The sequence below is a fragment of the Cryptotermes secundus genome, unplaced genomic scaffold (assembly GCF_002891405.2).
Source record: "Cryptotermes secundus unplaced genomic scaffold, Csec_1.0 scaffold533, whole genome shotgun sequence".
NCBI classification, from domain to species: domain Eukaryota; kingdom Metazoa; phylum Arthropoda; class Insecta; order Blattodea; family Kalotermitidae; genus Cryptotermes; species Cryptotermes secundus.
The window spans coordinates 915,433-931,370 of NW_019731275.1; the positions used below are offsets into that span (position 1 = coordinate 915,433).

General features: G+C 41.9%; 1 protein-coding gene across 4 annotated transcripts in view; it reads left to right on the plus strand.

Annotated features, from left to right (window-relative positions):
• Positions 1-15,938, plus strand: part of LOC111866833 (protein slit) — a 635,722-nt gene that overhangs the window by 549,295 nt on the left and 70,489 nt on the right. For all 4 annotated transcript variants that reach the window (XM_023856131.2, XM_023856134.2, XM_023856132.2 and 1 more), the window contains exon 10: positions 4,647-4,718. In XM_023856131.2, coding sequence (XP_023711899.1) covers positions 4,647-4,718 — 72 coding nt within the window. The remainder of the gene's footprint in view (positions 1-4,646; positions 4,719-15,938) is intronic.

The following is a 15,938-nucleotide window of genomic DNA, read 5'->3' on the forward strand; positions in this document are numbered from 1 at the left end:
GAGTGAACAAATTTCAATAAATGAAGTCCTTATGAAATTCGTGGGAAGGGATCAAGTGAATGGAAGTATAAGATAAATGTTTACTGTGACCAAAAGAAACACCCACTGAGAAAGGAATTTTTATTGACACAAGGAGATTAATTTCTGGTAATATTGACCTCACTGTCAGTTTAGTGTATTGCAGGTTTGAACCCACTGTTACAAAGTAAACATGCAACAGATGTTCCAGAGTAGAACGAAGTTATTTTCCTCTCGTTTTGTTGGACATTAATCATGTCTAGAAGTGGTTATTGTTCTTAGTGACATCTATATTTGAAGTCAGATGCCAATTTACCTACACGAGGGCCCCCACCCTTTCCTTTGAATATCGATAAATTTCGATTTAAGCATCACGTAAAGTAGCGTGCAGAGCCGATGAGAAGGGACAGGAGAACCGGAAGTCGCTGCGGCGGCATGACCTTAGGGGCGCCACATTTCACAACCTCTTTCTTTGAGTTCTCTTAAATGAAAATAATTTATGCTCATTCTTGTCTTCATATCGTGACAAAAATTAGTAGTAATCTAAATGTGTTCTGTAACAGTATTGTGATATACAGACCAGTTGTTAGGCAACAACCGCGAAACAAAGAAGCAATGGACATTGCTAGGCAACATCTTCGTAAGTACGCAACAGTACTGGTGCCGTTGCTAGGCAACTGTCTGCATGCAACAATGGAAGTACTGATGGGAGCGCTGTTTTCTGTGGATCCGCTTTGAGATTCGACATAATAAACCAGAACTTTATCTCCCTCAGGACAGGGACCAGTGGAGGGCTGTTGTGAACACGAGAATGAATTTTCGGGTTCCATAAATGCTGGGAAGTTCTTCAGTAGCTACACAATTTGTGGATTCTCAAGAAGGGCTCAGCTCCATGAATTTAGTTAATTAGTTAGTTAGTTTGTTTGTGGACTCGGAAGATTCGACGTAGTAGACCAAGAACGTTGGCTCGATCGGTAACCGTTCTGACATATACAGTAGAACTTGGTTATAACGTCATCAAAGGGACCTAAAAATAGTGTCGTTATAAACGAATGTCGTTGTAACCGAAATGGGCACTTCCACAGTAGCCTTATGTTAGTCACGTAAAAATCTACCAAAAACCGAGTTAAAATGTTGTATTTTTTAGTGAAATACGTAATTAAATACAGACTAACTTAACATTAACGTGGAATTGCCCAAATGTGTAATATCAAAGACATATTACAGCGCTTCTCACTGACAGTACACACCGCACTAATACTGTATATTAAAGGTAGGCCTACTCACCAAATTACAGTAGATTACATCAATTGTTGTGCCTTACTGTACCTAGATACGAGTACAGTAATCAGTTATCTTCATCTGTTTCCTGTTACTTGCCCAATACACACTTTCTAAATTACGTTCAATGTCCATATCAGAGAAATTCAGGAATGAAAATGACGTTACATACGAGGTTGATGCATTTGTGCATGTCGTACTAAGCAAGGTATAAAAACAGTTGCTTTATGAGGAATTAGTTCGTACCATTGAATATTGACGCAATAGACAAGGTGTCGCATAAACCGATGTTGCTATAACCAAGTTTTACTGTATTTGGAAAGTGCCTGGTTTTAATCTTGGCCGGGACACCAGCTATCCTGACTGATGGTTTTCGTGGCCTTTCTCAGTCCCTCCAGGCAATTACCTTGAGTTAGAGCATGGCATCTACTTTCTACATCATTATCAGCTCATTGTTGACTAAAATCCGGTCATTCGACGCTATATATAGTCGAAGTTACTGGTGAAGTCTTTAAGTAAACTGCAAATAAAATAAATAAAACAAAGTGACCAGAATCTACATTGGTCAACTGTATGCACAGAAATGGTTCGCTAAATTTTGCAGTTATTTCTAGCTCCATTGCATAGATTGAAGGAATGTACGCGTCATAAAGCCTTTAGAACACTCGCCTTTCCTTCCAGAAAACAGCCCTGAAACTAAAGAAAGTGGCGTCTTGTTACTGTGTGTTGTGTTTTACATCTTGAAACCGATATGGAACTCTTTGGCAGGAGAGAATTCGCTCATGCGAAATCATGACGTAACAACTTCATCTATTGTCCCGTGACGGCAGTAATGCGAAGTGACAGGCCGCCGATGTAATTTTCCGTTCTAGTCTCCAAGGGAATTTGTGAGACGAGGGTAATACAACTCCCAAGAAGGGGTTCTCGCTAAGCAACGGATCGCCAGCACGTTTATAATTTATTGAGGATTCACCCCTCGGATTGTGTTGCCTTGTAACCTGATATTATCGCGTCAGACAATTTCGTGCAGCACTTTTCACTTACGGAGAGCAGAAGTGACGTATGACGAATAGATATAAATGTGTAGACACCTGCTTATTTCCGTATGAAAAATTAGAAAGTCTTAAACCTTCTTTTTCCGTTGTCTTAAGTTTCTTTAACCTGGACCTCCAACTGGCGGCTAGTGACCTTATACGGTGGTTTGACCAAGTAAGGAGACATAGATGTGTTGCCGTGTGTGTGTTTTAGGGTTCGGAAGTTTTGTGTATCCCAGTTTTCCGTAGCGTATAGAGGATTTCTGTTCACCCTATTGAGGATCTTCATTTAATATTGTTATGAGGCTTTAATATTGATTCGTTTCGGAACCAGTATAGCTGGTATGAAGATCAAATTGAAATTTAGGTGGGGACAATCAGTTTTTATTTTTGAAACCCGCGCTCTTCATAAAAATGATTTTTTTGTGACGTGATATTAACATAACACATTACATTTAATTTGTAACATATTTCGTCTGGTAAATATTTAAAGATTATGATACATTTCCAACACTGTTAGACGTCTGTGTAGTGCGGTTCGTTTTACAACGAAATATATGAACCTGCAATGACTAAAGTAAATTGAATTAACTAATTAAATATGCCCATGAAGACATTTACACGAAGTGAGAGTAGAATCCATAATTCTGTCTATGGTTCTTTATGGTTGTGAAACTTGGTCTCTTACATTAAGGGAGGAACATAGACTGAAGATGTTTGAGAAAAGGATGCTGACAACTTTATTTGTACTGAAGAGAGATGACGTGACAGGAGGCTGGAGAAAACTGCATAATGAGGAGCTTCATAACTTGTACTCTTTTCTAAGGAGGGTTATGTGGGCAGGGCATGTAGCGCGAAGGGGAGAAGGGGAATGCATATAGGATATTGGTGGGAAATCCAGAATGAAAGAGACCACTGGGAAGACGAAGGCGCAGTGGATGATAATAATAAAACTGATCTTAGAGAAATAGGATGAGAAGGTATGAACTGGATTGATCTGGCTGAGGATAGGGACAGTGGAGTGCTCTTGTGGACACGGTAATGAACCATCGGGTTCCATAAAATTCTGGGATGTTCTTGAGTAGCTGCACAATGGGTGGCTTCTCAAGAAGGGCTCAGTTCCATGAAGTTTTTCTTTTTCCCTTAGTTAGGGGGGTGGGTGGGGTGGAGTCTAACTGGGTCCACTCGGCACGGCGGCCACTGATTGGCCTATTGTACCTGCCCCGGGTGATTATGATAATGGAGAATATGGTGGAATGAAGATTGGCAGGGGAAACCGAAGTACTCGGAGAAAACCCGCCCCAGCGCCACTTTTCCCACCACAAATCGCACTTAACCAGACCCCAGATCGAACCCGGGCCGTCGCGGTGGGAAGACAGCGACTAACCGCTTGAGCTATGGCGCGGCCTACCATGAGGTTAATTGGAGAGCGGAGGCTGTGAAGAGCGAGGTTATCCGGAGTAGCTCGGAGAGTGGGGAACATGTGGGAACTGTGTGTTTTCCGGTACGGGATGCATATCTCCAATTCTGTTTACATATGTGGCATATTGTACCCCATTATGCCAAACCAACAACACAGAATCATATACCCACTGTAAGCATTGTTCAGTGTACTGGGTGAGCAATGGAGCTAACAGTGAGTGTGCATTACAGATAATGAACGTGTAGTGTATCTATTCACAAGTTGTGCTGACTTGGAAGTACAACACAGCATGACTCTGCTATACAGTATTCACATATCAGAAGATTATAGTTCTGTTGAGGCCGTGTTAAGTGGATCCCTTACCGGGCATGGCATGACATCATATTTTGAATGGTGGAGATTGCCTCAAAATGTCTGCCAATGTGATGGATAAACATTGGCAAAGAGCTGACAGTGGGTGAGCTAGCTTTGGGGTTGAGTGGAGACGCAACAACCGCCACCATAAGAAATTAGAATGTTACGAAATGTGTTGAAAGCCTCAGAGTGTATGGCCCTCTTATGAAGGCAGTAATGAAATTTCAGTTTGTGTAAAAGCAGGGGAATTTCTTCACCACCTAAGCTATTACCATTTTCTCAAGAAGGACTCTTTCTGTCGGAATTATTCAGTCAGGTTATAACTTTACTAATCAGTCGCCACTGTTTGATCCCTTGAGGACGTTAGTCACGATGAAATCAAAATTTACAACGGTGGATCATCCAATGGTACCAAGATCTCTTGTTACTTTGATGCTGTAGACTAGAATCCATCAGGCTGGTTACTGCATTCTTCATTGTATGTGCTCCTACTGACTCATTGTCCATTGATAATGAGGTTGTGTTTACTGTTGCAGAGACTTGAGCAAGAACCAGATCACAAAGATAGCGGCTGACGCCTTCCTGGGCCTGAAGTCTCTTACGTCACTGTAAGTAAAATACGTTGTAGTGTTCATTACCGCTAACGCAGTGCAAATGCTGTGCATGAACACAGGTCAGTTCAGTTCAATTTACATTTTCAGAACCAGTTTCGCTATAATGCATTCATAGATTGGTTTCGAAATATAAATTCTGAAAACTTCTATTAATTTTGTCAAGTCAAATGTGTCTGTATGTATGTCCACAAGTAACAGCCCCCAAATTATATGACCCATTTGTAAAAATCGCAGTAGGGTCAGTTTGAACTATATGTTGTTGAGGTACTTTATTTTTTTAGTCTTCTGGGATTTGGCACCGTGCATATGTGGTGTTAACCGACGTTTCGGAGGAACGTATCGCCTCCATCTTCAGGGTAGAAGAAAAAATATAAGAAAGCTGCAAGCGAAGAGACCGTGAGAAACGGTAAAATCAGTCTGCTNTGTTTTTTGTTTAATGTGGTCTATTTAAGGGTCCTCTTATTTGTGGACTTCTGTTTATATAATTTGAGACCAGGGATGGCATCGGCATTTCTTTTACACTAATATGTTCATGCTTGAATTTCTTCACTTTTAATGCCCACATTACTTAAACGTCTATCCATTTTCGGCGAATCTCGCTAAGAATGAACCTCAGAAAGAAATTAAGTTAGGGACTCTTCTGTAATACACATGCGGTCTGCATAGTATCCGCATAAAGACCGACGTAGAGAAAGCCATTCCATTACTATTTATTGCTCTTAAGTGTGTGACATCGAAAATGCTGGCCGAAATTTAAGACCGTCCTGTCAGCTCTGTGGTATCCACTTTATTCACTACAGGGCCGTCATGGAAAAATTAAATGCACCCTGAGGATATATCTGCATGTCTTTGTATTGTGCTTGACCTCCTGACTCCGCTGCAGTCTTCTGGTATAGGGATTTCCAAAATGTTCCTGAACCCTACATCTACAGGTTTCCTCAGTTTCCCTCAGTACGAGCTTTATGCCTGTTGCCGTAGATCACTAAGTGCGCTATATATTGCGTGAAGTTTCTTCTGTAAGGGCCTATTTAAAAGTACGATGCATTCAAATACATAATACTATAAATAAATAAATAAATACTATATTACAGAAATGCCCTCACATACACAAAATTTTAGTATGTTAACCCTTGAAGACTGATCGGTGGTTTAAATTGTTGCTGATCCTCTCCAGCATGGTCATTCCTGGCTTCAGGTCTTGCCGAGATCTATGACGAAGGTTCTGTTCTATCCTGAACATGTACGTGTTTAGAAATGGGTTCTCCTATTGTATGAGGGGGGTCGGTCTCTCCGTGTAGGCGCTACGGCTGTTGCACCGTAGCTGAGCACGAGTATAGCCGTGCTGTCATGGCCTCCAAGTCACTATATACTCTGTGAAAGTTTTGTCTATGCACTATAGTAACATTTATACAACGTATATACAGAGGTTTTTGCCGGTCACGGTAGCCGAGCGGTCTGAGGCATGCACTGCCTTCGCTCGCTCGGAAGCCGGGATCATGGGTTCGAATCCCATTCAGGGCATGGATGTTTGGTGTGTGCGTGCGCGCACGCGCGCACGCTTTCTTGTGTTTGTATATAAGTAGAGGCCTTGCGACGAGCTGATCAGCCGCCTAAGGAGTTCTACCGAATGTCTAAAATTTAGTAGACTGAAGTGAAACGGAGTTTCATGGAGGTAGACCAAGGCCAAAATTGGGGCTGTAGCGCCAAAAGAAAAAATACAGAGGTTTTATGCCAACGCAGGCTTGCAAGAAATACTGGAGATCCTTAACCGGACTCAGGCAAGCAAAGGGCCTCATATGAGGACCCTCCACTAAAAGAGTGAAGGAACTGTTGAAGTTAAATAGGAACCAGCTACGATGGGTGGTAGGACTACTTACAGGACACTGTCACCTCAAAGGACACCTCTTCAAACTGGGACTAAGTGACAGTCCAACTTGTGAGAGGTATCAAGAAGAAAATGAAACAGCCACACATATCCTGTGTGAATGTGAGGCCTTAGCTTATTTAAGATTATGTCACTTGGGTCAATATTTTATGGAACCAAGTGACTATTTCGACGTCCCCACGTACAAAATCCTACGCTTCATTCGAAGCGCAGGATTGCTGAGGGGATAATCAGAAGCGGAGGCACAATAGATCACTGTGGTCGCGGTGCAAGGGCAAGAAGGCCCCCCCCCTTATACATTCATTCATTCATTCATTCAACGCAGACTTGTGCAGCGTGTTATGTCTTAACTTCTGTCGCTATCCTGAAACTGCAGTTAATCCGCTGAACTGTCTTAGCTGACTGTAAAGATGAAAGATATAAAGACAAACCACTCCGTCCAATGTGACAGTGAAAACAACACAGCAAGCCACGAACAAACCCTGGACGACATCAAGAACCTCCTCATCAAGATAGACAGGCGGCACAAAATCTGCCCCATACAAGAAGGACGATAGGAGTACGGACACGATCCTACATGCTTTTAAAAAATTTTAACTATTGACAATAAAGGTTTTTTAAATAACATCTAGAAACTTTTAAAAACTTTACAACACCAGGAAGCTGCTGTTTTTGTGAAACGTTCGACTTTATGCGTACTGTGCATTATAGGATATAAGTGTATGTATTTTAAATCAAAACACCTATTGTGATGGTAGTTTCCGGTTTGTAATGATGTTCCCTCTGAAGATGGCCCGTAAGTACCGAAACATGTAATAGAGATAAGTTTTAACGTAGTAAAAACTTACTTGTCACATTGGGCGGAGTGGTTTGTATTTATAATTGTTAGTGTGACGGACCAGAATGAAACAAATCAAATTTATGAAAGATATGTTACGAAGGACGGTTAGTCGGCCAGGTTATCTTGGTGTCAACCCCCCTCTGGGGCCCAAAAGCAGATTTTTGTTATTGTCAGACAGCTGCGGGTTTGTTGATATGGGGCGTCCCGTCTGACGAGAGGGCGAGTCTGTCGTTTACAATTGCTGGTGACCCTCGCTAGCACAGTTATTCTCGAGTCAGAGCCCCACGGGACTCACGACCATATAATACTGTCTGAGATTCCAGACTCCCCCAACCTGGTGGGCCAGGTCCCCATGTTAATATTCTCCAGGAACAGGGTGGCCTAGTTATACTTTCAGGCTTTGGGTTTTGGTTAACTAAGTCAAAATCAGAGTTACTTTACGACTAGCGGTTTACTGCCAGTCAGTTCACCTTGCCGTCAAGCCCCTTGAAACTCACGACCAGAGTTCTTATACATATTATATAAGACGTCTCCGTTACAAAGATCAACCGGTTAATGTCGTTGGCGGAAACAAACGCTATTTAGTATAAGAACAGTACGAAAAACAAGGATACACTGTGTGGGCAGAATGCAGAGTTTAGTGTGTTAAAGCAGGAGGTACATATAGCAACCACGCTGCTTTAAAGCGTTAAGGGTGGCATATGTTTCTTTTACTGTATTCTACCTCTTTAAGTGAAGTAGACAGTTGAAAGAGAACCGAGCATTGTAGTGTAGTGTTTAGGTTTCCTGCTTCTGTCCTTCATCTTCTTATTCATGAGATCCGGATTCGAATTCCAGACAGGTAATGAGCACTTCTCACTGAAGCTTTCATCGATCCTTCCGAAAAAACGCCGGGAATTTACAAGGCCGCGTCATCAAATTGAGGCAGTTGATGAACAGGCGTGTTATAAACCAAGGCATATACAGACATATTTAAATTGTGGCATCGAATGATGCCGTGAAGTGATACAGCCGTCCTGCTTAGTCTCTTAAGGTCGCGGGTGCGAGTTTAGACCTGGAGACCGGCCGTTCGATCCTAGGTATGATATCATTTGCCGCAGTCTCTTCTGGCAAGTGCATGGGGCAGTGTCTGCAACAGGCACGCCTGTGCCTATCTTCATTCGTAATGTTCCGACTATTCAAAAATGCATAACTGAAACAGCTGAAAAGCGCCTGAAGATAACAATAATAACAAAAATTACTGCTAAAGAGAACTAGGATTATATGCAAAGAAATAATTTAGGTGTATGGATTGAACTGTATGAAGAGGGTTCACAATCACGATCATCATCATCATAGTCGGCGATGTCGTCGTCAGCATCATCGTTTTGTTATTAAAGTAATTTCATTTATTAAAGCGCTTGACGAATGCAGGAGCGCCAATTACAGGCAACCATTGGCAAGGAGACAGTGTCAGAATTATAGATAATATAGTAAACTGCATAAAGAAGAACTGCAGATAATAGAAAAATTTTAACGTACACAATAACAAAGACAGTATTAATAGCATTATTGGTAGTAAAAGCTGCAGTTGTCCGTCTGCGTTATTAATTAAGCCATATGCAGTTAAGACGTGCGGGTGAGTGGAGGTATAACTTTACCATTCTTGACATCGGCAGTAGATGGAGATGAAATCGCCCCCGGTACCCATAGAATAGGAGGCTGGGTGGGCCCCAGAGTCCGTCTGGATACTGTAGAGAAAAAAAAATCGTACTTCTGCCGGGAATCGAACCCAGGCCTGTCGCTACATTGCCTCAGCTATTAAATAATAATAATAATAATAATAATAACAACGTCATTTAGTGGTCATGTCTCTAAGTGGTATTCATGTGAAATCAGTGCATGACACGTTTAAGGCCATAATAATATTCTTACTTGTGCTTGTCGGATAACTAGCGAACTGCGGCCCTTAATTTGCGGAACACTGTCGGATATTCAGCAGCACGTGAAGAGACTGACAGACAGACGGACAGGCACTGTACTGACTGGTGTGGGAGGAACTCTTGCCTTCTGACAGCCCTGCATTTGTTGTTTTTGTTGTTCAGCAGAGCACAGTTTTGCTGCCAGGCGTATGTGGGCGGTTACACAAGTTGCATGTCTTTTCCAAATATGCTCACTCATATTTTGCGTTCCTCGTTGGCCTTGGTGGTTATTTAATGCACATACAAATTTACTGCTGCGAACTTTATCACGAAGTTCTGGAATTTTGGTATGTAATACTCAAGTTTTGTACGATGAACCGCTTTTAAGAGTTTGATAGTGTTCGAGTTGTATGTGGAGTTGAACCGCTTTTAAAAAATGACAGGCCTTAGAATTCAGTTTGTTCGGCAGAAGATTTGTTATCACCAGGGCCCGGATTTTGATGACATGTCATCTTTTTTTCCTTGTATCCTATGCGATGCTCTTAAATATATAAATCACGGATATGAGCTGCTGGTTACAGAAATGTAAATTTTATAGGTAATTTTTTGTAATTTTTTACATTTTTGGGTTTAAGGTCATTTTTTCATTTTGGGGGTAATTTTTTGGTAAATTTTTGGACTTTCAAGGGTATTTCTTGTTATTTTTGGCCATTTTATGGAATTTTTCTTCATATGTTTTCTGAAATGTGAATAACATGGAAGCAAAGTGTTCTTTCTCTTTCTCTTTTAGATCAATTGTCTGGATTTTTTCGGTCATTTTATATGCCATTTTTTTAAATATTTTCAGTTCATCAAAATCCGGACCCTGCATATTACATTTTTGGGTCATTTTAGGTCATTTTTCTGGATTTTTTCGGTCATTTTATAGGTAATTTTTTAAACATTTTCAGGTCATCAAAATCCGGGCCCTGGTTATCACACATGGCTTCAGGAATGTGTGGAGAGATGCACTGCATTATAGTATAATAGACATGAACCTACTTTCCAAGCGTTTCTTCCGGTTTTGTATACTTCATGTACCTTTATTGGCACGTATTGCAGATACAGATCTGCACAGACCTTACTAAGCCTGTCACACTATGCGTACAGAGTATAAAGTCGATATAATTTTACTCAAATTTCTTTGAATTTCATAATTTCCGGATCTTGTGAAGTAGGTACAGATCACATGGATTATCTGATGATTCTGTTTCCAGTTTTCCATACGAAAAGGTGCTTTTGCTTCAGCTTATGGACCTTAAGGCTAGGGTCACACGAGCGCACAAAAGGCGTCCTTTGTAACGAACGTCGTGACGTCCGTTGTAGAAATAAACAAAAGAGGCGAATGCTACGCCTTCTTCTGGCTCCATTGCAGACAAAAACTACGCACCGCATTCTGCAACTGCGTGGTGTCCTCAGCAACGTCCGTCATAAGGTACGTTCGTTGCAACGACGTACTTCGTGCGCTCGTGTGGCCCCAGCCTACGACTCGAATAATTTCTATTTCTGACGTACGAAGAAACAAAAATAGGAGAAAATATAATATGCAGGCCCGCCATGATTCACAACTTTTCTTTAATTAAAATACGACGTTTCGACCGTCTCTGTGGTCTAGTGGTCAGAGTTGCTGGCTACAGTTTCAGAAGCCCGGCTTCATATTTAAAAAAATCCGTGGCTTTTAGTCCACAAGCGAACCATACCGACCGCTCGACCGCCGCTCGTGCCAACTTTTGCGGACAGAGGGTGTCGCGTGGTCAACGCAACGGATTCCAACGGCCGTTGATCTCCTCAATTATCCTCACGAGGCTGAGTGGACCACGTTCCAGACCCACTTCTCAGAAAACCTGGTAGCGCCGGGAATCGAAGCCGGGCTTCTGAAACTGTAGCCAGCAAATCTGAACACTAGACCACAGAGACGGTCGAAACATAATATTTTATTTAAAGACAAGTTGTGAATCTAAGCATGGTGGACTTATATATTACATTTTTTTTTCTATTTCTGTTTCGTTGTACGTAAGAAATAGAAATTATTCGAGTCGCAACGGACGTACTTCGTGGTTTTCGCTCGCGGCCTCCAACTTCACTTTACACTGCAGTCTAGCCTTTTTTCCTGCCCATTAAGAGCATATTTGTCACAAATCTTTCACAGTCCTTATCTTGCCTGCTACAAAAGAAGCTAGAATTTACGGCAAAGCCCAATTTGAGACCCACTTTTTTACTTCAGCTAGAGTAGTAAAAAATGTGAATTTGTACCTGTGCTGCTTAATTAACTACCACGACATGAAGACGTATTGTGGAGAGGGGGTATAGCTCCACAATTGCTAGTCTCTGCACTAGGTGGAGGTGAATGGTCAACTTCACGCCCCAACCAATATAGCCCCCCCCCCCACCGGAAGAAACACTCCTTCGCACCCATCTGATAGGAAGCTGAGCGGCCCCCAGAGCCGGTCTGAGTCCTGCGGAAAAGCGAAAAATCCTTACACCTACCGAGAATCGAATGGAAGCCGGCCACCCCGTAGGCCATCTGGTCCCAACAAAGTACGAAACAAAGACACGTTTCAGCTGTGTCGTCTCTGTCGGTCAATTCTCCGAACTATACATTGTCTAACAACATTCAGTAACACCATTTGGTCGTTTAAACTTTTATTTGTCAAGTTCCGCCTTTGTCGGGTTTCGGATGTTAGGGTCAGTTTTACATTAAATATTGCTTTTTCTTCGGGAACAGACAAATGGTTCGGGTAATGCAGTTTCCGCTTCATGCAGGTTTCGTTTAAGGTGAATTTCACTGTATTCTTACATCTGTCCGATTTGCTTCCTTTGTATAAACTTTCCTTCTTTGTGGTACAGTGATTTAGTCAAACCACCTCGCTTTATCCCTACAAGTTAGCCTGCTCCTCTACGTCCATTAGTGAAATTGCTGCCCCAGTTGGGTACTTATTTGAACCACAAAGTGCACTGCATTTCGCTGTGTTTAAAATGCATGTAGCAAATAGAAGGGCCCTTCTCCCAAAATGCGAGTTGACTACTGAATACAGACGCGAGAAAAGTCAGTACAGGCTGCTACAGGTGCTGCTTACACAAGTATAGCACTGAAACACAAAGACAGCAATTCTTAAGGGTTAACACGTAATGGGGTTCAACCAGTTGACAGTCTTCGACACTTGCGTATTTTTTTTTCTTTCTCTCGCGATTTCCACAAGTTGAGTGAACGTCGGGGTAACATGTATGACTGGCAGCAATGTGTTTCACATGGCTGTTTCGTTTCAGTGACGTTTCGTTGTGTTTTTAAATATGGAAGCCCATTTACCTACACATCAAATTTTGTACAGGCAAGCGAGAGATTTAGTTTTCAGTAAAAAGAAATATACAGGAACTTCAGAGCAGATTAAATTCGGGGACTGCTTACTGTTATTCAGCTTGGAATATTTTATTCTATCCGTTTTCATTTAGTAATATTTGTTTTAAAATATGAAAACTGTGTGCTTACGTGGTAGCGGTAGTTGTTTGGGGCACTATGCTACAAGCCGGAAGGTCGCATTTTCGATTCTAGATGAGGTCATTGGATTTTTAAATTGACCTAATCCTTCCAGCCGCACTATGGCCCTGGGGTCGACTCAGCCTCTAACAGAAATGGGTACCAGGAATCTTCCTGGGGGTAAAGGGCTGCAGGCGCATAAGGCCGACAACCTTACAGCCATCTGTGGTATGATTATCTAGAAAATGTGGGAGCATCGACGCCTCATAACCCTATGGGCCTCCAGGACCTGTTACAGAGATAGCATTACCTTCATGGAAACTATAATTCTAGTTGTTATATGTGGGTGAAAAATTTTCTCGTGGTTGGGAGAAACACAGTTGCGGGTGTCTGAGTGTAAATTCTTGCGGATTAAGATTTGAACTTAAGAGTAAGAAGATAGCAAGTTGCTGAAAATTACATAGGGAGGAGCTTCATAATATTCTAACATTTATAGCTAGGCAACGGCTCGGTAAACACATTTCCTAGGCAACACAGGCAACTATAGAACTTCGGTTACTGGGGTTTTGATACGCGCAGTGTAACTTTAACTGACTGAAAGCCGATGTCCATGGCAACGAACCGTTCAAAGCAATTAACAGCTAAGAACGCAATTACTATACTATTGAAAGAGGTGACTTCTACACGGTTCGCCGAAACTTTATTTCAGGAGAGTTTGCCTGACGAATTGAATTAAATTAAACCCGTGCGGAGGCGGGGTCGAATACCTCCACCATAGCCCTACGAGTCGTAGGAGGCGACGAAAAGGGAAGTCTCGAATCTGAGAGAGCAAAATATGTTTGCGAGTCCCAAGGACTCGGACCCGAGAGCGACTGCGCTGACGAGGCCCAGCAGCAATTCTAAACGACAGACCGGTCCTCTCGTCAGAGAGAGCGCCCCACATCGACAAACCGCAGCTGTCTGACAGTAATAAAATTCTGGTCGTAAGCCCCAGATGGATGCTTTATTCCATCATAGACTGGCAGACTGACCGTCGGTCGTAACATAAGACTCTTCTCGAATTAAATTAATTACGGGATTACTTAATTACTGACCTACGGAATTACAGAATCGGAGTTGGCTTCGTACAGATTTAAATTACCTAATTCGTTCCAGGAGCATTCAAGAGTTGAAGTGTTAAAAACTTTACTTTATGTGTTATTGTGCCAGTAATCTTTTGAAGTGTTATAATTATTTGTAGTTACGACTGATGACTGTCCAATAAATAGATTCATCTAATCCAGAACCCAGTAACTATTAGCCCCGTAACCAGGATAAGTGACAATATATATCGTTCACCATTTGTTATTAAGATGAGTAAATCGTGGGAAATGAGACGGGCGGGATGCATAACACTCTTGGGGTATCGTAAAGGAAAGAAAAAGGCTGAAAACTTAAACGAAAGAGACCACTGGAAGAGCTCGGAGCAGTTGGAAGGTTAACATTAAAACGTGTCATAAACAAAAGTTGTGTAAAAGTATGGGCTGGAGTCAGTTAGCTTCGTGTAGGATCCTGGAGCGGAGTTTCTGAACATGGTGACGACGCTCCTTACGGTTTCACAGAAGACGGACAGTTCTTTGACTAGTGAGGGATCCTCAGCTTCTCAAGAAAGACTTCTCCGTGGAGGCAGTTGGTGAGGTTTTTAATATTTCATGCTGAAGACATGTAAGAGTACCTGTATATGGTGCTGCCAAGTCGCAAGAGCGCTCTGCCGATTTTTAGCAGTGCAGTATACAAAAATCAAGTTCAAATGGAAGATCTCATAGCTTGCATGGCCAGTCCAATATGGCCGAGCAGCTGCTTACAGCGATAACGTTCTGGAATTCTATTCAGGACATTTCCGGTTTCAATTTCAGCGGGGACAACGGCTGTCTAGAATTAGGTATTCCTTGGTGTTCCTCAGTTCCTCGATTAACCAACGATCACTTCCTTCCAAATCCTTTCCAGTTCATCACTCACGTCTCATCCTGCCATTCGGCGCTTTTCAGTAACACAAAGAAGTAACACAAAAATAACGTACAGACAGGAGACACTCATGTTTGTTTTCAAACACAAATGGCTGACCTGAGCTGAACAAGGTCTGACAGGTAATGCCACACTTCATGAATTATGTATGCATACATTTATGTACGTATATGTGTATTTATTTAGTTAAATTTAGCTTGCCACCTTGTTCCATCTTAATCGTAAAGCATTTGCATCGTCAAACGCAACATGTTAAAACAGATAGCATGTCAAATTATCCCTGATTACAGTATATTTGTGCCCTGCCCTACATGTTTCGACTTATTAAAAGTCATCCTCAGCGTCATAATTCAATTCACAAAAAGACTGCTGATTAAAATATTGTTCGAACATATATTTAAAAAAGATACGAACGTGATAATTAAGAATGAATTAATTTCATAATAGCATAAAACCAGATGGTCATTCTCTTTTTGTTTGCAGATATTGTTTAACGACGTTATACGAGTATAGCGTCAAATTGTTGTATGGAATGAAGGAGTCGTGACCTGTTCTGAGATAATGTTAAGGATTTCATTAGAGAAACAAACGAGGAGCAAGAAAATTGTAGTCATGAGGGCGAGTCAGGGCTGGAAAAATATTGTTCCGTGTGTAAGGACGCCTCTGACGTATAAATGCCGAAGTAGATCTGTAGAATATAGGGAACAGACGTGGGTCAGAACCGTGGGTAGGCCCAGTAACCTGAGGTCACGTGACACTCAAGTTGAACTTCATCAGTTTCGTGAAGGTACGGCCGGCTCTAAAGAGAGCGGTGCAGAAATTGCCTGCATTTTTCCCCACCCCAAACAGAGACGTCGTTAAGCTCCAGGCGTACAGCTTTATTTGAAACGTCTTTCGTTCTGCTAAATATTTAATGAAGTGCAGGTGGAATATTTTTACTGTATAATGTGAATAGGTATGCAACCGACGGCTCTTCTTATTAATATTTAGCTTTTTGGGCTTAGGCTGTCTGGCCTAATCCAATTTGAAGTTAATTTCTGAAGGAGCACGCGGTAGCGTAGTTGGTTGA